The sequence below is a fragment of the Mustela nivalis genome (assembly GCF_964662115.1).
Source record: "Mustela nivalis genome assembly, chromosome: 7".
Taxonomy (NCBI): domain Eukaryota; kingdom Metazoa; phylum Chordata; class Mammalia; order Carnivora; family Mustelidae; genus Mustela; species Mustela nivalis.
Window position 1 is genome coordinate 95301866 of NC_139026.1, and position 23477 is coordinate 95325342.

The 23477-nt window shown below is 48.5% G+C and overlaps 3 protein-coding genes across 12 annotated transcripts; 1 reads left to right on the plus strand and 2 right to left on the minus strand.

Annotated features, from left to right (window-relative positions):
* On the minus strand, positions 1–3166 carry CNPY2 (canopy FGF signaling regulator 2). 3 transcript variants are annotated; one of them, XM_082741846.1, is made up of 7 exons: positions 2653–3035; positions 2362–2444; positions 1964–2076; positions 1694–1809; positions 782–985; positions 534–630; positions 1–163 (listed from the first exon to the last, which is right to left on the minus strand). In XM_082741846.1, exons 3-7 carry the CDS (start codon positions 2049–2051, stop codon positions 120–122), a joined length of 549 nt encoding a protein of 182 aa, XP_082597972.1. In that variant the 5' UTR covers positions 2052–2076; positions 2362–2444; positions 2653–3035; the 3' UTR covers positions 1–119. The 3 variants fall into 3 exon arrangements, with proteins under 3 accessions (XP_082597972.1, XP_082597973.1, XP_082597971.1); XM_082741847.1 differs by having other exon boundaries at positions 2362–2425; positions 2653–2981; XM_082741845.1 differs by lacking the exon at positions 2362–2444 and having other exon boundaries at positions 2653–3166.
* Positions 2240–23371, plus strand: IL23A (interleukin 23 subunit alpha). 8 transcript variants are annotated; one of them, XM_082741837.1, is made up of 8 exons: positions 17872–18160; positions 18527–18599; positions 19510–19597; positions 20084–20141; positions 21252–21820; positions 22046–22147; positions 22663–22809; positions 22915–23371. In XM_082741837.1, the coding sequence occupies exons 5-8, from the start codon at positions 21644–21646 to the stop codon at positions 23074–23076; spliced, it is 588 nt and encodes a 195-aa protein (XP_082597963.1). In that variant the 5' UTR covers positions 17872–18160; positions 18527–18599; positions 19510–19597; positions 20084–20141; positions 21252–21643; the 3' UTR covers positions 23077–23371. The 8 variants fall into 8 exon arrangements, with proteins under 8 accessions (XP_082597967.1, XP_082597970.1, XP_082597964.1 ...); XM_082741844.1 differs by lacking the exon at positions 21252–21820 and having other exon boundaries at positions 17839–18191; XM_082741843.1 differs by lacking the exon at positions 21252–21820 and having other exon boundaries at positions 17938–18160.
* On the minus strand, positions 3578–17666 carry PAN2 (poly(A) specific ribonuclease subunit PAN2). Its single transcript, XM_082741803.1, is given in 27 exon segments — positions 3578–4295; positions 4614–4811; positions 5066–5159; positions 5495–5674; positions 5807–5950; positions 6040–6197; positions 6782–6872; positions 7295–7354; positions 7491–7643; positions 7645–7662; positions 7934–8081; positions 8184–8257; positions 8789–8887; positions 9076–9182; positions 9319–9455; positions 9550–9749; positions 9877–10005; positions 10283–10402; positions 10611–10730; positions 11762–11858; positions 12056–12398; positions 12792–13059; positions 13458–13535; positions 13697–13817; positions 13930–14099; positions 16915–17310; positions 17573–17666. Coding segments are annotated over 26 exon segments (3624 nt in total). The 5' UTR covers positions 17197–17310; positions 17573–17666; the 3' UTR covers positions 3578–4260.
* Positions 23372–23477: the final 106 nt, after the last annotated feature.

Genomic DNA, 23477 nt, shown 5'->3' on the forward strand with positions numbered 1-23477 from the left:
TTTTGGTTTCACAATTTTTCAGTTCATTTCAGTAAAAACATAATATAAAAGGCATTGCCACCCTCTTCCCCTCCTGGGGGTGATCCATCAAGCCTGTCAGTCTGGGCCGCTCCAGTAGTTCAAAGCTCATCATGCGATATGTGCAGGGCATGGTCACAAAGATCTGCAAATAGCACATAACAATTTGAAGGAAAATGCCACTCTCATATCGATATATGCCACTATCGAGAAAATACCCAAAACCAAACTAGCACACACCAACCATCATTTCTCAGAGCATATCCTTTTCAATGACAAAACATTCCCACTATCCTCTCACCTGTAGCTCAGGTGAGGGAGCCACAAATTCTAAAAGCTGACAGGAAGAGAATGGAGAGGAAGAACCCAAGTCCCTAAGTCATAAGTAATAGAAGCCATGTCTGGAGCTACTATCAGAGAATGGGGCATGGGGGCGGGAGGTGGAGGAACATGCTAGGGAATGTGCCGGGTTCCAAAGGGCTGTGAAGACTGGCAGTAAAATAAGAGTAGTTTACCTGTTCGCTTACTACAAAGTTTGTCTTTAACATTGTCAGCCTCTCGGGAAAAGAATTCAATGAGTTCATCCTCATATTCCTCCACAATGCTCTCACACTGTCAACCCAAGGGAGAAATGAGTGAGAGAGGGCAGCAAGAAGAAGCCTCCAGAGAGGAGGAGGAGGAGGATGTTAGCAGAGCTTGCCACTTGGGCTCTCCAGTAACTCCCCGAATCTTCAAAAACCAGCTACCCACTCCCAAAGCTCACCGCAAACTTGAGAGTGCCACTGATGTCTGAATCAATTCGGATGCCCTGTAGGTCCAGTTCATTGGATTCTCCATTCCGGCCCACTACACGTACATAGTTCTTGCGGTGGGTGGAAGGGTCAATCTGCTCCCCATACTCCTTCATCCGGTCACATACCTCCTCTAGCAGCTCTGTGAGGTGGGCCTCTGAGCGAGCATAAGGCACCTAGAAATGTCCTCAGCCTTGGGTCACATTCTTCTACGTCTGTACATTAGTAATTTATATCCTTACTTTTCCTTCCAAATCTAGTTTGATCAACTTATCCTAGAATGCCTTCCTTAATTAAAAACAACAGAATTCATCTGTATAGTTCCAAAGTGCTTTCAAATATATGATCTTATTTTACCTCATATACTAGATGCAAGCTAATGATTTTATTTCTTTGTATTAAATGAGACTAATACCTATCCTCAACAGGAGCATTAGAGAGGTGGTATAGGCTTTGAGGATAACAATTATTAAAGCATCTCACAGACATTGTAGCCTTAAGTTTTCTTTATATACTGCTCATTAGATACAGCTTTGCATATTTGTGTTATGTTTTCAACTAAAACACAGATTTCCTAAATACGAGGCTAAGACCTTCTCTTTCTATTTTGAATGAATGTACATATACGATTATGCCATAGTGAAAACATGAGTGACATAAATGAAGGATGTGGAGAAGGGTGCTGATCTGGGTTTGCTGACAACAAACCACAGCAGAAATAAAGTCTAAAGGTTTGGGACCAGGAAACACGTGCAGCCTTATCTTTTAGCTACCTCTCTGGGTCAATGTTTTCTTCACTTCTATTAAACCAAGGTTCTTAATTAGTCGAGTTCTCATTCAAAGTCCGAGTGAGCTACTTTATTTGGGGGAAGAGTAACAGTTACCTCCACCACTGACTGGCTGCCATCCGGATTAATTCGGAAAGAGCCCATCTGAATGGTCTTCTTGGGATCCACCTGGGCAATTTCCCACTCTAGTTCATCCACCAGAGCCCTGCAAGCTGGTGGGAGGGGAGAGAAAGGAGAAGGAAGGAAAGGAGAAAGTAATCACCAGGAATTTCCATTCATCTTTCTCCCAGGCCCTGGATCTCATGCTCTCCCAAGGCTCTGTCTTCTCCACCCTCCTTCTCTCACTTTTTCTCTTTGTCCCCTTACCTCCACAGTGTAGATCCTGGCTCCTTCGAGCCCAGGCAGTTCCCAGCAGGGCCCCCAGAAGCAGGGCCAGACAACCCCAGCCTTTCATCTTTAGCGTAACGGGGTTGCTCCACCTGGGTTTTGGTTGGAATAAAACATAGGTGTGAGCAGCCGGCTCCATTACCCAACCCCCATCCCTCATCCCAAGGCCTACAAAGGCCTCACTGTGACTGTGGCTCTACTTTTCAGGAAACGGCCAGGACACAAAGGGGCTCCTCTGTTCCCAGCGCCTGAGAACTCGGATTCCCGCGGCCGTGAGTGAGAGCGCGAGCTAGGGACTTGGGGCTCAGCCCCAGACTCTACGTCGACAGGTGAGTCCCCAGATGTTGGTACTTCAGCGTCGGCTGCCTAGGACTTACAGGGTTATGTGGCAGCTGCGGAACGGAGGCTGGCGATTAAGCGAGAACAGCAGGCACAGAGGACCTGCCGCCAAGGGAGGGGGCTGATTCAGGCCAGGAGGCAGCGAGGTGGAGGGCGGGAGAAGAGCACTCAATAACGGGCCTATGTGGACCCACCACCTTAGATTACTGCATCCCCACCTCCAGCCCATAAGCTATTTCCCGAGGGGACCAGCCCCCTTTCTAAGGACGCCGCCATTGCCTTCGCTTCAGTCCATCCCCGACACTTAGTGCCACTTGCACCCTTCCCACCTCTGCTCCCAGGGCCGCCGCCGTGGCCCAGGCGCTCGAATACGGCCGGACTCTCACTGTAGCTCCGAACCCTAGCACCTGGCTGCTGGGGAGCGGGGCTGTCCAGGCTTCTCCAGAGCGCTCCAGCACTTTCCAGGCAGGGTGCCCCAGCGACTGCCTGACCCAGCTCCCCGCACTCTACGCGGGCGCCTAAGCGGGGCTCCGATGCGCGGCAGTGCGAGCCCCACACCGGTGACCGACCCCAAACCCGCCCCTCCAAACTCTCGCGCGAACAGGCAGCTCAGGAGGGGCTTCCAGGCAGCGAGGACCCCGGTGGATCGCAGAAGGACCCAGACTTGCGTGGCGAGCAGCTCCACGTGACCACCAGGGGTCAGCCGGAGAATAGGAGTGGCCTGAAGCAAGGACAGAGCGCGGCGTGGCCTAAGGAGGCGGTCTGACGCGCGCGTCTGTCAGTCTAGGTGGGCTAGTACCTTCCAAAGGAAAGGTGCACTGCTGGCGGGTGAGCCCTGGTTTCAAAAGTCAGGGAAGTCGGGAAACTACAACTCCCAAGAAGCACCGCAGCACTACACGGATCCTGTTAGTATTTACAGATCTCAAGATAACCTGAAACCTGTAGTTTGTCAGCTTCCCCAACTTTCCTTTTGCAATGTTAACGAGGAAACCATACCTTAAGTCTCAAAAGAATCCGACCTTAGGGCGCTGGGCAGCTGCAGCAAAGACCTAACATTGTGGAGGAAAGACAGAATTGTATTCCTCCAAAATCTTTAACTTTGGGCTCCAGAGCTTCACCTTCATTTCTAGGTGGGAATTTGAAAGCTTTGGTTTTTCTCCCAGTTTTAGAAAGCCAATACAAAGAAAGCAGAAGAAGGGCTTAAGTCAGAGCATCCCACACTCCCAGGTCTCTAATGACATAGATAACAGCCAATAATATTTTTGTTTTTATTTTATAAAACATGCAGTTTAAAACAAAATTTTAAAAAATAACAAAACATGGGACAGGAGTGTGGATGGAAGACAGATGCTTCTCAGCTGTCAGCAGGAGTGAAGCCAGCAGCCAAGCTTTGTCTAGGACCCAAAGGCCCTTTTGGCAACGATGGTGTTGGCAACACTGGTTTGCTAGGAACACCAATACTCAATGTCCTGGCCCCTCCCGGCATCCCTCAAGCAGTCAGAGACTTGAGCTGTCCTGAGCTACTGTTTAAGCCTGTCACTGTCCAGGACTTCAGTCCTTAGCCAACTTGGAACTGAGAGTACTGGTTCCAGGAGCATTTGTTTTGTTCTATGTGGGGTTTTGTTTTTGTTTTTGTGTGGCCTGGATATTAATTACCCAGGATATTAATGGAGAATACCAATTACTTTCCATTTGGGTCATTTCTAGACTCTGTTTCTGGACTTCTATTTTGCAAAGGACAAAAAAGGAATCTGGCTCCTCTTCCCTTTGCAACAACTCTGCTGCATTCCAGTTCTATTAATAGCACCATCTGTAGACCCTGAGCAGGTCCAATTCCGGAAGCGGATAAGGTATAGCCAGCTTGGAAAGCCATCTCCCAGTTCTGGGGCCACAGAACACTGAAGGGAGAGGGGGCAGTTCGCTGGAAGAGGGTGAGGTCAGAGTGCCAACACTGAGGAGAAGACAGCTGCATCTATCAAAGACAAAACCAAGAGCATTGACTCTTAAGGTGAGTGTAGAAAAAGCAAGAGAAAAGAGGGCAAACTTGCCCCAAACATTTTAGAACCGGGAAATGAGGTTAGGATCAATGGAGAGTTTCAGTAATCAAATCTATTTCACCAAATGTTGGGAAGATTAAGTGCTTTGTAAACTACTGAGTGCTTTACAAATACAAGGTGGCGGGGTAGTGTTGCTGACATCACCATGATTATTATTATCACCCTGGGTATAATCTTTTCATACAGTCAAAACCCACCCTGTCCAGTTTCCCTTGTCCCATCCCAGGTCTTACTCTTGGGACTTGTTTGGCCCTCAGGTTCAGGCACCTTCCAGTCCATCTTTCGGCCCTTCTCATAAAGACCCTTGAGCACTTTGTGGAAGGACTCAGGCTCAGTGCCATTTTTGCTTAGCTCCAGATATTTTCGGTAGAGCTGAAGGGCTGTGCGGGCATCCTCAATACTGTCATGGGTTTCCCCTTGAATCTTCAAGTCTGTGGGAATCAGAAGTGAACAGTTTGAGACCTAGCAAAGGAAGGTAAGATCATGTCCCCTACTCACATCTCCAACTCCCATTAAACAATAAAAAACTTGACTGCCCCCAAGGGAAAGAGCCAAACACCATCCCTAATGCAGAGATACTGGAGCTTCTTAAATCCATGAGTAACTCTCACTACTAACTCAGGGTCCTCCCTACTCCTCTGATGAGCACCACAGGGGCCTACAAGGTACACCAATACCAACTCACCCAGAAAGTACCAAGCAAGGAATCGCAGGGATATCATTCGTTTTCGGGGCATGTGAAACAGATAGACAGTGTCAAGGACTTGGTCCTTGGGCACCTGGCAGAGATAAAAGAGAGAGAGACTGAAGGCAGGTGATCTGTAATTTTCCATTTTCTGAAAGCAAAACGTATACCCTCAAGGGCCTACACTCAAAGACTCTTAAAAGAGCCCTGCCTGGGATGCCTGGGTGGCTCAGTTGGTTAAGTGGCTGCATTCAGCTCAGGTCATGATCCCAGCAGTGTGGGATTGAGTCCCACATCGGGCTCCTTGCTCGGCAGAGAGCCGGCTTCTCCCTCTGCCTCTGCCTGTGCTCACTCACTCTCTCTCCCTCTCTCTCTGACAAATAAATAAAAATCTTTAAAAAAAAAAAAAAAAAAGAGCCCTGCCCGAACCATGAGGTTGATGACCCGGAAGTCCTTCTGCAGACCATGACCCACAAACTTGACTCCAATGTCTATAAGAAAACGAAGCTTTAAGTAGGTAGACTTGAGAGTTGTAAGGTGCTTAGAGGAAATCTTGGCATCTAGGTCTCCTGGCTTTATCCCCGAATACTGAGTCAAGTAATCCACCACCTAGGCATAAAAAAAAGGATAAGCCGCTCAGGAAGTGAAGTGCAGAGTCTCCCTCAACCACTCTTCCTGAGGGTCTAGAGCACTCTACATATGCACAAGGTCTGTCTCACTTGCACCTCCATATCCTAATACCTGCTCCTGAGTAGAGATGTAGTCATCAATGAAGGGAATACCCTCATTGGGTCCCTGGCCCCGAACACAGGTGATCCTTGCTACTGACATCTGGCTTGGTTTGATGGTAGACTTAGTGCCATCACTGCGTAACTCTGCTTCCTCCTGCGTGACGAGAATTGATAAGAAAATTATAACTCCTAATATCTCTCCAGAGTTCTGTTCCAACACCACACCCTTTTGGACTTTGTTACCTCATTAAGGGTGACAAACTCAGCATCCAGGCCCACCAGGTCCCCAACCTGTGGCATCTCATTCAGCATCAGTGGAATAAAGGTAGTATGTGTTTTCCGCTGCTTCCGTGCTAGTGAGGCTTCAGCCAGCAGGACACTTGCCTCAATAGGGTTCTTGACTGGAAGGAAAAGTCCAGAAGACAGATGGCTTGGGATAGAGAAGTAACCAGAGGAGGGAAACCCAGATGGCCAACCAGAGACTGGGTTCTATGCTGTGATCCCTCAATAATCAAAGCATGTGAGTAAAAAAATCATGGCTGATGAACAGATGGATGGAACAGATCAAATCAGAAAACTATTAAGGAATATGTTATGAAAAAAACAAAAAAGCATAGAGGAAAGAATAAGACTTTATCTTAAAAAATCCAGAAAAATAAAGCTGCAGGGAAACTATGGTTAAAGACACCAAAAACGGCCTCAGTAAGGAGTTAACCTCTAAAAGAAGAAGAAAGCTTCACTTGGGGAAAAGAATGATTAGACTGAAAATCATAACCTTGGCCATTTTGATCAGATTTCTCCCCATCAATTCTTCCCCCATTACACCTCAGGATTTCCAAGTTCTAAATTTAAGGCCTGATGAAGAGGACTCTCTTTAGTATCCCTGGAAATGTTAACACTGTTACCTATCCTAATCTTAACACAATCTCTCCCTAAAGACCAATCTTAATGGCCCACACCCTTTGGTCTACTCTGTACCACTTACTGTTCAAGTTGTATTTGGAATTAAGATTCCTTTTGACGTAATAAAGGATAGCAGGCACTTTCCAATTCATGTCAAACTGCACAGCTTCGTGCTGTAAAAGAAAAAAGCACTTAATGGCCTACATATATAACCCTTTTTCCTTTTTCCCTAGCCAGAGAAAAGATAGAACTAGGTGCTATTTTTTAATTCTGCTAATGCTTTTTATTTATTTATTTTTTTTAAGATTTTATTTATTTATTTGACAGAGAGAGATCACCAGTAGGCAGAAAGGCAGGCAGAGAGAGAGGGAAGTAGGCTCCCTGCTGAGCAGAGAGCCCAACTTGGGCCTGCATCCCAATCATGACCTGAGCCAAAGGCAGAGGCTTAACCCACTGAGCCACCCAGGCACCCAACACTTTTTATTTTTAAGGATCCCTCTCTCCCTCCCGAATCTGCAATCTGCATGGCATTCTCTAGAAGGATGAGAACCGTAGAAGGGGAGAGAAAGGGAGAATGGAATGTGTTACAACTAACCTTATCAATAGGTTCAATAAGAAAGTCATTGAAGAGATACCACTGCTGGTGGGTAACACCCTGTGGAGATAAGAGAAAAAAGACTGACACTAAAGTGACAGCTGGACCACTCTGGCTCAGACGTAAGATGGGGCAGACCTGGGACTCCACTGTGGCTACCGCCAGGAGTGTCCCCGCCTTGTAGAATCTCACTCACCTCCTTACGCTGGTGGTAGGTCTCTCCGACTTTGATGTGAGCCACCAGGCTGCCCCCTGTGCGCGAGTCCAGGATGTGTACCACAGTAGCCATCAGGTCATACACAGAGACACCATGCTCCTCCTCTGCCCTGGCTGGGCCCCACTGTGAGGGGGGTACCCAGGCTGCTAAGCTAAGTTTAAGGATGGGGAAGGAAGGGGAATGGGGATAGAGGACAGGGAGTTTGGGGTATGGGGATGGGGGACCAGGGTGGGTTATCTCCATTCTAGCCCATCTATGACTTTTAATACTGAACTGAGTCACTCCGGAAAAGCCCACAACTGGGAAATACTCGGGTTTATTCCCTTTCTTTTCCCTATACTAAATTCCATCTTCCCCTTGCCCTGCTTCTGTCCCAACCTTCTCTCCCTTATTCCCCTTTCTCCTCCCAGTTGTTCAACAACCTGTATCTCATCTCCATCAGTCCAATTGCAAACGTCCAGCCCTTTGTTCTTGGTTATCTTCATGCGAATGGAGAAAGGAAGCCAGACATTCTTCAGCTCCTCAATGGAGGAACACATCAGCATGCCCTCTGGACTCCCTAGTTCTTTCCTGTCAGGACAAGAAAATTAGGTTTGTTCTAAAATCTAGCCAGTGACAAGAGAAGCCACAGGGTAGCTCAATTTTTTGACTGCTGCCTCAGGCCACACCTACCAATCAGCCAAAGCAAACTCCTTGTTCTTGGAGATTTCCCCACCATGCTTCTTTATTGCCATCTTGAAGGCAACCTGAACACGAAAGAAAAATATCTGATTCCCAGGGCGCTTGGCTGGCTCAGTTGGTTAAACGTCCGACTCTTGGTTTCAGCTCAGGTGATGATCTCAAGGTCATAGAATCAAGCCCTGAGTGAGGCTCTACACTCAGCACAGAGTCTGTTTGTCCCTCTCCCTTTGCTCCTCCCCCTGTGCTTGCTTGCTCTCTCTCTCAAATGGATAAATAAAATCTTAAAAACAACAACAATAATTGGGGATGCCTGGGTGGTTCAGTCCTTAAGCATCTGCCTTTGGCTCAGGTCATGATCCCAATGTTCTGGGATGGACCCCTGCATCAGGCTCCCTGCTCAGTCACAAGCCTGCTTCTCCCTCTCCCACTTCCCTTGCTTGTGTTCCCTCTCTCGCTGTCTCTCCGTCAAATAAATAAATAAAATCTTAAAAAAAAAAAAATCGGACTCCCCAGGAACATTAGTCATAAACGGAGCACAGAAGGGAGAGAAAACTGAAAAGTACACTTAAAGCCCTGCTTCCAGCCCTGGTCCTTACCTCAGCCTGCATTCTCCAGAAATCAGCTTCTTTCAGACTGTTCACCTCACAGTTGATGACGAGAATATCTGGCAAATGGCGGATGTTGCGGGTCTGAATCTGAGAGGACAAGACAAACAAGGAATGGCAGGGAGCCTACAGGAAAGGAACCTGGGTAGGAACAGTAAAACCTGGACCTGCACTTCCAGTTAGAGGTTCTTCCCACTCCCTATACATCTCTGGATGGCAGTGCTGACAGCTCGTCCCAGACAAGACCCCAGCCATGTCCCCAAGGCAGGAGGACTCACCGTGGGCTGGTACTTCTCACAGTTTTCACACCAGGCCTGTGTATTCTGCTCTAGGCAGATGCTTCGCTTCAGCACCTGAGCAAAGTCACAGTTCTTCCCAGTTTTATCTGAGGGGAAACCGGATGCTTCGCTCTACATTCTTCCTTTGGCCTACGGTCAGCCCCCCAACACCCTCTCTTTGATGTTACAGGACATCTGGGGGAGGCTTCCCAGCCCAGCTGCAGGGTATTCCACTGGTGATACCTTCGGGGTAGGAGAGTGTGAAGAGCAGGGTGGAGGAGGCCCGCACGGTCTCGCTGCCACAGCGGCACAGGCTACAGTTCTCCATCTCACAGCTGAACAGCTGCCCAATGACTGAGTCCCCCGATGAGCAAAAGCTGCTAAGAGTGGGGAAGGCAGTGCATGCACATGGAGCCAGTGAGGAGATCCCTGAAGTCACGGGGGGCCTTCACTGTTCAAGGCCCGATTTCATACCTGCCTCCAGCACCTCGATAAGCCTGAGGTACTTCGAGCTCCTGCATGTCCTGATGCAGTTGAGTGAGAATAAAGCGATTCCACCTCTGAATAAGCCTGGCCAGATTGCCTTTGCCTGAAGCCTCATCTGAGTCCGCCAGGATCAGACCAAGGGCTGATGCCTCAGGGATGGTGCGGAATGCCCGAAGAAAATTACTGCCCTGGAATCCAGGAAGTGTGTTGGTAAAATGGGGCAATTTTCTCTTTTGTGGTTGTTTGCACAGCAATGTAGATGCCTACCGGCAACTTCCCTTCCCCTTTTATGGTCTCAGGTCTCCAGACACTGACCTGACAAGGGTCACCCCGAGAGAGGTCCAACATATGGAAGAGGAAGCCCAGCTCACATGCCAGGCAGAACTCCTTCTGGCAAAGATGGTTCTGGATTAGACAGCGAACAGGTTCCAGGAAGTAGAGCACCTGGTGGTGGAGAGAGCAAGAGAATTGATGCAGGCAACCAGTACAGGGAGGAAGAGAAATGGGAAGGTTAAGAAAGCTGGTGAAGAATACAGAGCAGGAGGCCACTGAAAAATGGAGTACACAGAGGAGACCTGAAGGCTGTGGAGCAAGAAAGAATAGTGGCGGAGGCCACAGTCAAGTGGGCTTGGCTGGAGAGGCCTGGAGAAAGAATAGTGGATGTGGGGCGACAGAGGAGAAAGGCAGTAGGCGTGTTAATCGCAGGCAGACCCACCCTTACCTGGATCATGCAGTTACAGTAGGCATTGGGGATGTGGGGCTCCAAGCCAGCAAACAGGGTCTTATTGTAGTGTTTGAAGTCAAAGTCCTCCAGCCCTAGCTTGGAGTATTTGATAGTTACCTGAGGCAGAAACAGTCTAAGCAAGATGAAGATATCCTCAGAGTTCCCCATATCTTCTGAGTAGTCAGAACCTTCCCCAGAACCTCCCTCCTGAGTCTAGGTGGTAGGTGAAGGCATCTTGACTGAGCCCTTTCTCGTATGACCGCCCCCCTCCCCAGGGAACCTTTCCCCATGTCCCAGAGGGCTCCTTCCTTGGTATCCCCAGCACCTTGCGGTATTTTTTAGAGACCATGTGGAGATGTGGCTCCTCTTCCCGCCCTATCGGTGACTCAGTGACCTGGCTGAAGCTGTCAAATTCACTGTCTGACTCCTTGAGTCGGTAAGGAATCTAGAATATTTAAGAAGAGGTACTTTTATTGAATGTCTTTTTTTTTTTGTTAAGATTTTATTTATTTATTTGACAGAGAGAGCGATTAAGGGAACACAAGCAGGGGGAGTGGGGCAGGGAAAAGCAGACTCCCTGCTGAACAGGGAGCCTAACTCAGGGCTTGACCCCAGACCTGAGCCAAAGGCAGACGCCTAATGACTGAGCCACCCAGGCACCCCTGGGTGTCTTAATTATCTTTGGTATCCCCCCACTTTGATCCCAACACTGAACTTTATGATTTCATGGGGTTTTCAGCAGCCACTGCTTCCCTTTTTTCCCACTGCCACCACCTGACCTCGTCACAGCCCGACAACGATGATGGCTCCCACGCCAGGCTCTGCACATTCACTCTGTCCAACATCCCACTACTAAACTGTCCCAAAATGCCTATTTCAGTGCATCAGTTCTCCCACTATACACCAGTGTATCAAGGCTTCACAACTGGGCCCTTTCTAACCTTAACGCCTTGTGCTTTTCCAAAACAAGCCACAACTGTAGGCATACTGGTCCCAGCACAGTCCCCATCAGACATGCCTTTCACAGTTATGCTTCTTGAGACCTTTGCTAACACTGATCTCTCATCTTGAACATGCTCCCATATTACTTTCTACTTACCCATCTTTCACCTTTCCAGCTCAATATATCCACCTTTTTCAGTATGTCTTCCCTGACCACTCTGGCCCAGAGTAACATTTTTCCTCCAGACGGCCCCTGGCACTGAACTAACATTCCTTCTGAATTTCACCAGAGAATATAAATAACTTGTTACAGACAGGTCTTATCTTTACCAACCAAGTACTAAACTTCTTAATGGCAAAGACTATCTTCTGTGTCTCTGAATCCTCCCTAACACCTGGCATGGTACCTTCAATTCAGTAGGCCTCAAAAAACCTTCACTGACTGACCTAAAACTGAAAACTGCTGAGGACTAGTAAAGAACCAAGACAGGAGAAATGCCAGGGTTAGGGCTGACCCTCTCCCTCTGAACATACCTGATTGCGCAACCGGGTGCGGGGGTTGGGTGCATAGCCAATGAAGCCCACCTTCTTCATGGTGCGGAGAATCTCGGCATCCACAGGGGGCGCTCGCCTGTAATGCAGTACAGTTCTAGGCCTGAAGGTTGTGGGGTCTGCCCATCAAATCCCCAACCCCCAAGGAGCCAGAAAAAAAGATAATGAAGGCAGTCAAAAATCAGGAAAGATGGCTACTCCTACAGGGCTTGCTGAGAATCCTGGTATCCTGGCCCTTCCCCACTCCCTCCTTTTGGCCCAGATGTAAGGTACAACCTGGGAGCTGGAGCGGAGTTGGCAGCAGGCCAGTCAGAGAGAAGTGTGTCAGTGGTGAGCGGGACAGGGATGAGGGAAAGAGGCAGCAGGTCTTGGCTCCAGTCCAGAGGAGGCAGTGAGTCCACGAGACAGGGCAAAGCAAACTCGGTCTCACGGGAGTAAGGGTTGAAGGAAGGTTCAGGGGAATCAGTCCAGAGGTGCACACAGCCCTCAGAATCCCCAAAGGCCAGGGCCTGCTTGCTGGCTGATACGTCAAACGTCATTAGCAGAGGCCCCACAGGATTCACATGAAAGATGTCTGCTGGGTTGGCAAGGCCTGTGGGCTCACAAAACTGGCACTGCCCTAGAAGAGAGGAGGAAGCTCAATGAGCCCTGGAAGTTGAAAGGGGGCCATCGTCTTATGCCCTGGTATCAAGGAAAGATGGTGCCTAAGTTCATGCCTAGAGATACAAAGAAGACCACCTGATGCCTTCCCATAAACCACAGGCAAGTCCCGTACCAGTAAAGGCAGTTCTAAAGTTGATTTGCCTGCTCCACCTTTATCTTGTTCTGTGTTCTTCACGCGGAGGGAGAAAATGTAAGTCCTAATCTCTGGCCAAACCTAAGTATGATCCTGAAAGCCCACTGAGAGGTTACTGTTTCCGGGAGGTTCCTGGGAGTACAGGCCTTCTGGCACCTAGTTCTCCTTCACTCATCAGTGCCCTCTGACCTTATCCCTCCCTACATCCCTTCCTACCTGACTGGGAGATGATAGCAAGTCGAGAAGTATAGGTGGGGATGAAGCGCAAGAAGGCAGGATCCACGTGTACTTGAAGGGGTGTGATGGCACGCATCATGCGCAGATCATACACCTTGAGGAAACGGTCACAGGCCAGGCCGGTGAGGCGGCTGGAGAAGCCGCAGGCAGCCAGCAGGTTGCCATGTACATCAAAATCTGACAGACTCCCTGAGAAAGCATCGAACTCATGCTCCACCTTAAAAGTACGGAGGTCTCGCAGGGAAACCTGAAGAAGAGAGGACTTGGTTATCCTCCAACATTGGCATCATGAAAGGTACCTGCCACCTACCTCACCCTGTGAGGCCCTTGCCCAAAGAACTAAGGCTCTAGGATATGGGCAATCAAAGCACAGAAAAGGCAGAAAGAGAAACCAAGAGCTGGAAGGCACCCCCAAGAGAACTCTTGTTTATTCTTGTGCCTTGAAGGTATCTAGTTACAATAGAAACCATCAGACTGAAAGATAATCTAGTACATTGTGGCTGAGGAGGAACTCCGTTCATTCCTCCAGTTCCCCCCCCCCACCCCGCCCCAACTATAGCCCCAGCTTTGAGGGAAAGGAAGATCCCAAGCACATGTCTGATGAAACAGGGCCTTGTGGTAGGAGGAAACACAGAACCGAGTCACCTTGCCAGATGTGTGGCCACAGAAGAAGAAACGATTTGTCTGTCTCATAATAGTGACTCCAGGTGTCTCAACCGCATACTGGGGAGGAAAGCAGGAAAAACCAGTGAGAATAATTCTTCCCACACACCAAAGGAACAGAAAGGTCGCACATACACTTAGTCATGTTCCCAGCTCAGGCATATCCCCAGCCTCCCAAAGTCTCAGACCCTGCCTGGGTCCTTCCTGCCCCAGGTTTGTACCTTCTGAGTCTCCTGGACAGTGTTAAGGTCAATCTCTAGTATGTGGTTCTGCAGCCCACCGACAAGCAGAGTGCTGCTGTCAGTCAGCAGGAGACTGTGCATATCCTCACTCTCATCTAGCCTGTGGCAGAGAGAAAAGGCTAAGGGACCAGGCCCTCGAAAGCTTCCAATCCTTTAGCCTTCCATTCTAGGAGGGACCCTCTTTCCCAGTCCAGAGCTGAGAAGCCACTTACAGGTAATCAAATATAATGAGGCCCCCACGGGCCATATACTTGAGGTTGTTCTTGGTGAGAAAAAGGATACCATTTTCTAGGCTCTGGATCTGTCGAATGTCATCACTGCCATTGACCTGAAAGGATGAGTAACGCTCCAAGGCTGGGCCGAAAAATGAAGTAGCATGGCCCTGTTGGGGGAAAAAAGATGAGACACACCCTGAATGGATGGGCAGGGCCATCCCAGATATAGGTCAGAACTGGACAGTCCTCGTTCAGCTTTCTTCCATTCTTGCTTGGGCTTTCTGGTTAGCAGCCCCCAAGGCATAAGCCTGGGGACCAATCTAAGTGATAAAGACATTGATGATACTATCTATGTTCGCTTAATGCTTTACAAAGTACTTTTGTAAATTCTACCTCATTTTATCCTCATAGTAACCCTGCTGAATAGGTAATGGCTCTGTTGGTTAGAACAGTTTCAGTGGATCCTCCACTGGCCTTCTGACATTCCAGAGTCAAGTCTAAATCTCTACCAGCCATCTGGGAAATGTGTACTATGGGTCACAGGCTGGAACAGAGAGAATGTGAAACTCATTCCACGCTTAGCTCCTATTACATCATTCCACTACTGGTTTCTCTCCTGACTCTTAACTCATACCTTCTCCTTATGTGCTTCCCTTCAGACCACTCTTGAAACATGGCTATTCCCAGTCCACTACTTTCTCATTAGTCCTCCTAGGTAATCTCATCCACTCTCAAGGTTTTCACTATCCATGTTTTTAAACTGATCGATCCTAACTCCCTTCCCTAGCCTAGACCACTGCCGCAAGCTTCAGACTTATACATCCAAATACCTGTTAAACATCTCTTTTCAGATAATTCTATGAGAACCCTAAACTCTTTACATTCCCACTTAAATTCGTTATTTTTATCTCATCTCAATTCTTAACTATATTCCTTATGGTACCATGACCCATGTAATGGACTAAGTCACTGGTAGTCAATTTAAGTCTTGTTTACTTCCTAAATATTTCCCAAATCTGTTCCAATGTACGGATCTCTACAGTGCTTCATTCAGGCCTTCATATTCTATGTGAACTGCTACAATAACAAAGTCTCTACTTCTACCTTGGCACTCTAAGATACAAACCTAACCTTATCATTCTGGATAAAAAATCTTCAGTGGTGTGAAGGATCAAGTCCAAGCTCTCTCAGCACAGCATACAAGGTTTTTCTAGAATGTTTTCCCCCCAAATAGCTACATGGCTTCCTCTCTCCCTTCTAGGGGACTGAGAATGGACAGTGTGGCCTGTATTCAGGTGTGGCTTCATCAGAGAGACCTTTCCCTGACCAACTATCTGAAACAGTAACATCTCCCCCCTTCATTACCTCAACCCCCTTAGTCCACTTTATTTTCCTTAGAGATACTAAACAACACTTAATGTATTATAAATGTATTTTTGATGCCTTATTAAAAGTTCATTCTAAACCTAGACCACAGAGCAAGGTCTAGCACTTAGTAGGTGCTCAAAACACACTAGTTAAATGAAGTCATGTCTATCTCTTCACCTTTCTCTCCTAGTGCGGTAAATCCTCATTGCTTATAGTTCCTGTACTCTGCAATCACATTGTATAGTATCTTGGAAATCTTTATCCTGTTGCTTTGGCCAAGACAGCATTTTCCCCTCTTTGCCTGGCTCCTACTCACCTCTCAAAAACTCACTTCAGGTGTCATTTCCTTCTGAAGGCCCTCTGACCCTTCTCCACCCAGTACATATATTTATACTGGCACTTAGTAGTTTATAGCTTATTTCCTCTATCTTATTTCTTGTATTTTAATTAATTCACTAATTAATAAGTGAAACAGTTCAGTTTCTTCTAAAGTATCATGAAGTTATCTGTTTATGTATCCTCTTTTCCTCATTGTTTCCTCATGTTCCCTCATTCCTTGAGGGCCAGGATTATGTTTTATTCAGCTTTATTCCGTGGGCCTAGCATAGCAGTAGACTGCCTACTGAAATCAGTGTATTATCAAAAAAGCTCATTCTAGGGGCGCCTGGGTGGCTCAGTGGGTTAAGCCTCTGCCTTCGGCTCAGGTCATGATCTCAGGGTCCCGGGAACGAGCCCTGCATCGGACTCTCTGATCAGCAGGGAGTCTGCTTCCCACCCCCCATCCCCCCCACTGCCTGCCTCTCTGCCTACTTGTGATCTCTTTCTCTCTCTCTGTGTGTGTCAAATAAATAAAATCTTAAAAAAAAAAAAACTTATTCTTTCTAATGGGAAAAGCAAAATTCATGCTCTAGGGAAGGTAAATTAGTAAACCAAGGATAACATGTTATTTCTTACAATGTCTTGGGCTACCTAGCATATTGGCAATATAGATACACATTAAAAAAAAATTTAACATTGATAACTGCTCTCGCAGAAGACTAAAATCAGCCAGAGAAAACAAAATGATTCCACGTAAGGTAGCAGAAACACGTGTTAAACATTCTATAATTAAAAAAATGGGGGGTGCCTGGGCAGCTCAGTGGGTTAAGCTCCTGCCTTCGACTAAGGTCATGGTCTCAGGGTCTTGGGATCCAGCCCTGCATGAGGCTCTCTGCTCGGTGGGGAGCCTGCTTTCCCCTCTCTCTGCTTACTTGCGATCTCTGTCAAATAAATAAAAACTCTTTTTAAAAATGGAAAACAGAGGAGGGGTATTAGAGACTGGATTTGATTACAGACTAACTGATGGGTAGAGTTAATAAGATTAATCAAAGCTTGGAAGGGGCAAATAGTAGTAGAAATAGGACGATTCCTATTTCTTTGGAAAAGACCGCCTATGTAACTTCTCCCTGGATCCTATGGTTCCTTTCACTCCCTTCCTCCTAACTTAGAGACCTAACTAACTCTCATCACCTCAACTCAGTCTGGTTCCCAGTAAAACAGCTGCCCTTGGGCTAAAACCAGATAAAAGACCTCCAACAACTCCTTTCATCCCTTACAAAGGGGTACAGTTCTTACCCCGTGGCTTCCCACCCATAGCATCTCCTCGTGCAAGTCAAAGTGGGAGACGGAGACAGGCACACCCACTTCAGCCACCACACTGTGCAATTCAGAGTAGACACCTTCCATTATGTGCACTGACTCCTGGACAGGAAGAGCCTCCAAGGCCACCCCCTCCGGATCCAGCTCCACATTCTGTAGCAGACTTGGGTTCAGATGGGCATCCAGGACAGGGTCCAGGGTAGAATGCATGGCTGGGGCATACTCTGCCAGTCCAGGATCCAGACCCTCGAAGTTCATGACGACGATGGCAGATTAGACCCTTGTCACACCCTCCCTTGCAACAGCCCCTTAAGAGGCCTGACCCAACCTTCAGCAGAACAGCACCAGTGGGCCTAGAATGGACATCCTGGCCTGCAAAGGGAAAGAGGCAGCTGAGTCAGTGGCAGGCCCAAGTATTTGTATTTAATGTGTTCTCGATTATCTGGGCAGGAGGCAGGCAGAGGTGAGAAGGCCAGGTAGGGGATGAAGCAGGCAGGAAGGGAAAGGGCAGCAGGGGTAGAGGTGGAAGTCTTGTCCCTTTTTCTCCTCTAGGCCCTCTGTACTCACCACCACCCCCACTATCTAACCTAATACTTGACTTCCTTTCCATCTCCCTTCAGGCCTGCTCACTTGCCTGGTTCACCCCAGAACCATCAGTGGAAAGAGCAGCAACTGCGGGACAGGAGTTAGGCACAGGGGCTAAGGTGCTTGTTTCCCAAATCAGGGATGAGGGGTAGGGGGTTGGTAGGTGAGAACGAAAGAAGTCGGTTTCCCAGAATCCTCTGCATGTTACCCAGGATTCTCCAGAGAAAAATAAGAATGTCCAGTTACCCACAATTGGGGCGGGGGTGGGGGGACATGATGAAAATGCCTAGTTACCCACAATTCTCTAGGGGAACCAGAGAAATCAATTACCCAGAATTCTTCCCAGGCAGCGGGGAGGGGAGGGATTAGGGCAGGGGTCAGATGTGTTCTTGGGATGCTTATGGGGATTGGGTCATTACCAAGATTTCTCCATGGCGGATATTTTGGAGCGCGTGGAATTAAAACGAGTAGGGGGAGAGAAAGCGCCGTCACCTCCGCGGGAAATTCCAGTTTCCCCAATTCTCCCCCGCGCCTGACGCTCAACCAAACCCTAAGGCGGAAAGGACGTCGCTCTCCCAGGCAGAGCTTCCAATCAGGAAGGGCGTGGGGCTCACCTAAGCCAATCAGAAGGATCCAGGTACAGACGGCTCCGCGAGAGGACGCGCGACGTAAGGGCTGGGCAAAGACATGGTTACGGGCCGCCGGTGGGGACAAACGGTGTCAGACCCTGGCCGTATTTGGTGTCGTGAAACGTAGTTTTTTCTCGTTTAAGTTTTCTTTGAGCAAAACTAGAGAACTCGCTTGGAAACCGACCTTTCACACTCCCTAGAACTTTAGAAACTCCAGAATTAGGAACGCCCAAGGTAAAGTACTGGGAATCATCTGCTGGGTATTCCCAGCATGGTCCAGTCCACCCCCTCTGTCCGCGGTGCTCTTGTGAGCTACTGCGCTACCTTTCACCCTGTTGCCCCCGAAACTCGCCGGCATTTCCTGTCATTTTCAGGCATGGGAGAGAAAAAAGGAAGCGGGAGCCGGGCTCTTAAGACGGTCCAGATAGCCGTGGCTTTTACGATTCTGTAAGCATCCGTCTGAATCACCCATCTGTGATGATCCCTTCCCCACATGCTCCAATGATAGTCCCAGGGAGCAAGACCCCTCAGCCATCAAATTTCCCTACCTCTTGAAGCTGGGCATTCTCCCTCAGAGAGGGATGAGCACAGCAAATTGGGACATTTGCTTACCGCAAACTCTTAGAGATTTAGCACCAACGGTTATTTTCAGGGATTCTTGGGGTCTGATTCTGAGCTTGAACTGCTGTGGAATGGGGCCAGGTTGTGAGATGTCTCCAGGACGCTTTAGTACAGTTTCTAAAGGCCGCAGAGAGGGCCTCCCTGATGGAAGGAACTTCTCACCAAGGATAGAATGTTAAAGGACTTCTCTCTCAATAAAGGCTGCTAAATACACTGTAATAAAAGGATTCCAGGGGTGCCTGGGTGGCTCAGTCAGTAAAGCATCTGCCTTTGGCTCAGGTCGTGATCATCCCACCTGGGGCTCCCTGCTCAGCGGGGAGCCTGCTGCTCCCTCTCCCTTTACCCTTTCCCCCACTCATGCTCTCTATGGCTCGCTCCCACTCAATCTCTCTCTCAAATAAATCAAATCTTTTTAAAAAGAAAAGGACTTCGTAATTTAGACTTCCAGGATTCACCGGGTCCTAGAATCAGTCAGAAGTCAAAGATGGAGAGAAAAACACCTTAATTCAGAGGGTCTCTCAAACTGATCTGGCTTCACAGTTCCCTAGATTTAAAATCTTGGGGAAAGATGGGTGCTGAGAGACCTAGACAGTTTGTACACTTTGAGAGATTTCCATATTGAGGTCTCAGATTGAGAAAAACTTCACAGACCTATGGGAATTACAGGGCCCGAGATACTCAGAGATACCTGGGCTAAATGAGCTACTTTATAAAGATATTTTGTGTCTTCTCACAGTAGTGTCCAATGTAATAGAATGAGAATGCAGGATCTGAAACCAGATGGTCTGCACTGGACTTCTGGACACTCAACTCTGTGATCTTGGGTAAATTACTTATCTCTGTTTCTTCATCTGTAATACAGGGATAATAATAGTAACTACTTCAGTGGGTGGTTAATACATGAAAAGTGCTTAGACCAAGGACTTGGCATAACATGAGAGTTGCATATATATTAGCCATCATTACTAACTCCCTAGGGGTACCTCAACTGGATTTGGAGTCTGGGCATCCAACTGGAAAGGCCTGCTTAGGAGTGTCTTGTAAATGTGATTTGCATAACGGTTGAGGCCCTGCTGACGTCAAGGGGTCACTACAGCTCCAGGTCAGATCTAGTCCTGGAAGTAGCTCCTGCCACAGAACAGTCCCACAACAACCCCACCTACCTTGCTTCCTACCCAACTCTCGAAGCACCAGGAAGTGAAACAAAGCAGCAGAGCCCCGTGCCTCCAGCTCACCCTTGTCTCTGTCATCCCAACCCCCAAGAGTCTACTTCCTCTTCCCTCTTTTACCTTTCATCTCCTATCCTTTAGGCCTCCCAGAATGGGGCCACATTTGGGAAGAAGACAGGAGATATTAAACACAAGTGAGGTGAGCTTCCCCTCCTTCCTCCCACCCCCATTTCCTTATTCCATTTGTGTCTACCATGTGTAGAAAGAGCCAAACTGTTTCCCACTCAAACTGAAATAATCAGTCCTGATGCTGGGAACGTTCCATCTGAAGGATAGATTTACCACAGAGACCTAATTTTTGAATTAAAAGTTTCATTGGGCAGTTTTGAATAGTTCTAAGGGAAGGGAGACTTCTGTCAAGGGTAACTTTCTCAGAGAAGGGTCAGCCTCTTGGGGAGGCTTTCAGGACCATCTGTGTGGTCAGCCATGTCCTCATTCTGACGTCCAAATCGTTCTGGGACCCTCCACTGGGTTGGGGCAGTCCCAGATTTGGACCACTCCCCACTCCCACGCCCAACCTCACATTCTCAGCTGTTTCACTGGATGTTGCATCAGGGAGGGTGATGAAATCAGTGTCCGTGGATTTTACCCATGGATGCAACAGGCTGAAGGACGGGTCAGTGTCACTAACATGGTACACCTTCAACTCCCCAGAACTCCTGGACTTCCTAGTTGTGGGATAGGGGCTGGGTGCTGGAAGATCTAAATTTGACTCCTAGCCCTTGCTTATGCCAGTATCCCAAAAGAACCAACGCCTGAACCCCACAGGTCCTATGAAACTTTTGGCCACTAAGGCTGAGGAATCAGACAGTTCTTAGCAACAACTCTCTCCCTCTTCAAGAGCCCTCCTAGCCTCCACAGCGAGCCCTGAAGAAGGAGCAGTTATACCTTATATGGCATTATCTGGCTTCCCAGTTCACAAAGTCCCCTCGAATTGTGGACTCTCTTTCAGTGAAAATGACTGCTCCCAAGGGAGAAAAAGAAGCCCCCTGGGTCTTAGATAGAGGGCACTAGGTGGGAATCACACTTCATTCCAAACTGAGCTGGCTATTCTACGGGGAAATAAACAAATGCTTCTGTTTTTGGTTTTTCCTCAGGCAGGAGGTAAGGAAATTAGGTGCTGGGGGGGGGGGGAGGATGTAGCCTGTAGCCTTGCGAGGCAAAAAGATGAGGGAAAGGTTAAACAGGAAGGAACTTGAGACTAGATTCATTTAAATATTCATTCCTCCTACCCCCACCCCCTCCACAGCCACCACGATTCATGGAGAACATTACACACATACCCCATCCCAGGCCTCCAGCCACAGCAACCACACGCCTCATTTCCCTTGGAGCTGAGGCTGCATACCTGGGCTCCCCACGGAGGGGGATGATGCAGGGAGGGGAATCCCACCTGCTGTGAGTCACCTGCTGCTATAAAGGGCGGGCCTTACAATGCAGGGACCTTAAAAAGAGACTCAGAGACAAGGGGAGAGAAAACAGCAGGAAGCAGCTCAGAAACTCAGTGAACAACAGAAGGAACCAAAGCAGAGGTGCGCAGAACAGACAGCATCAGGCTCAGAAGAGAGGGAAGTGGGCAGAAATTCCACAAGGACCGGCGCAAGGCACAGAGCCAGCCAGATTTGAGAAGCAGGCGACGGGATGCTGGGGAGCAGGGTTCTGATGCTGCTGTTGCAGCTGATGCTGCCGCCACTGACCTGGCTGGCTGAGACCCGGGCCGTGCCTGAGGGCAGTCGCCCTGCCTGGGCCCGGGGCCAGCAGCTCTCACAGCAGCTCTGCACGCTGGCCTGGAGCACACATCCTCCGATGGGGCATGTGGTAAGTCACGGGCTCTGGAGACTCTCCAAGCTCTCCAAGGCTGCGGTGGAAGACTCTGTGGCTTTGGATGAAAGCTGGAGGGTCGAGGGTCATCACAGAGTAAGAGAGGAAGGGAGGTGGGGTGAGGAGTGGTGTTCCTGGGAAAGGTGTGGGCCTGAGGGTCCCAGTGGAGTTTGAAAGTATTTCTCTTATATCTTCACTCTTCCCACACCTCCTCCGTTCCAGGACTTACCAAGAGAAGAGGAAGATGATGAGACTACACAGGAGGTCCCCCGTATCCAGTGTGGGGATGGCTGTGATCCCCAAGGACTTGAAGACAACAGTCAGGTAGTAAGAGGAGGCTGGATCACAAGGAATAGGGACTGGGACATCGTTGGGTATCATGGTGAACTAGCAAAAGTTCTGTCCTTGTCCATTCAGCTTGCTATATAACAAATACCATAGACCGGGTGGCTTATAAACATCAAAAATAATTTAGTTCTCACTGTTCTGGAGGCTGGAAGTTGGAGATCAGGGTGCTGGCACGGTCAGGGCCCTCTTCCAGACTCCAGACCTCTCATTGTATCTGGCAAAAGGGCCTTGGGAGTTCCGTGGGTCTCTTTTAGAAGAATACCAGATGCGTTCAAGAGGGTCCCACTCTCATGACTTCATCACTTCTTAAAAGCCCTCCCTCCTAATACCATTATATTGAGGAGTTAGAATTCGACACATGAATTTTGTGGGGACACATTTAGCCCATAGCAGTGTCTAAGAATGGCAAAAACTGGGTGGGTCTTTGGAGAATGGAGTAGGAGGAAGGGATCTGTTTTTTCACTGCTTTCTTTCCCCTACCCCCACCCCAGTTCTGCCTACAAAGGATCCACCAGGGCCTGGTTTTTTATGAGAAGCTGCTGGGCTCAGACATTTTCACAGGGGAGCCTTCTCCACTCCCCGACGGCCCTGTGGGCCAGCTTCACGCCTCCCTCCTGGGCCTGAGGCAACTCTTGCAGGTATGAACCAGGGGCCTGGAGAATGGGGGCCTGCAGGTACCACAGGTGAGGACTGGAGGGTGAAGGATCTCAAGTTCTCTCTGATTGTGTCCTATGTCCTTTCAGCCTGAGGTTCACCACTGGGAGACTGAGCAAACTCCAAGCCCCAGTCCCAGCCAGCCATGGCAGCGCCTCCTTCTCCGCTTCAAGATCCTTCGCAGCCTCCAGGCCTTTGTGGCTGTAGCTGCTCGGGTCTTTGCCCATGGAGCAGCCACCCTGAGCCCCTAAGGCCAACGGCTTAAGGACGGCACCCAGATCTCCATGGCTCAGGAGGGCTGAAATCAATCAGCCCAGGCCCTGGGAGCCAACAAATTAATTAGTCCATTAATTCTAATGAGACTTGCATATGTTGAAAATTACCAATACTAACTTATGCTCCTGATCTAGGACCAAGTTGAGTATTTATTAAATAGGAAGGGAAAACTTGAGATTATTTATCCTCAGGACAGCAGCTTGGGGAGGATTATTTATTATATTTATTCTGAATTATGTACTTTTTTCAATAAAGACTTATTTATGTGGATATCTGAGTGTGATTTCTAGCCTTGGTTGGGAAAAGGAAAAACAGGGCCAAAAGACTATAGTATGCATCTTTCTGTTCTGCAGGGCTCCAGTGGAGGGGCTGTGTC

Coding starts and splice junctions, on each gene's coding strand:
- CNPY2 (XM_082741845.1), bottom strand. CDS start 2,051: ATGAAAGGCTGGGGTTGTCTGGCCCTGCTTCTGGGGGCCCTGCTGGGA. Junction 1,810..1,963: donor CCAGGATCTACACTGTGGAG/GTAAGGGGACAA, acceptor CCCTCCCACCAG/CTTGCAGGGCTCTGGTGGAT. Junction 631..781: donor GTGGCACTCTCAAGTTTGCG/GTGAGCTTTGGG, acceptor TTGGGTTGACAG/TGTGAGAGCATTGTGGAGGA.
- IL23A (XM_082741838.1), top strand. CDS start 21,644: ATGCTGGGGAGCAGGGTTCTGATGCTGCTGTTGCAGCTGATGCTGCCG. Junction 21,821..22,045: donor ATCCTCCGATGGGGCATGTG/GTAAGTCACGGG, acceptor CCTCCGTTCCAG/GACTTACCAAGAGAAGAGGA. Junction 22,148..22,662: donor GACTTGAAGACAACAGTCAG/GTAGTAAGAGGA, acceptor CCCCCACCCCAG/TTCTGCCTACAAAGGATCCA.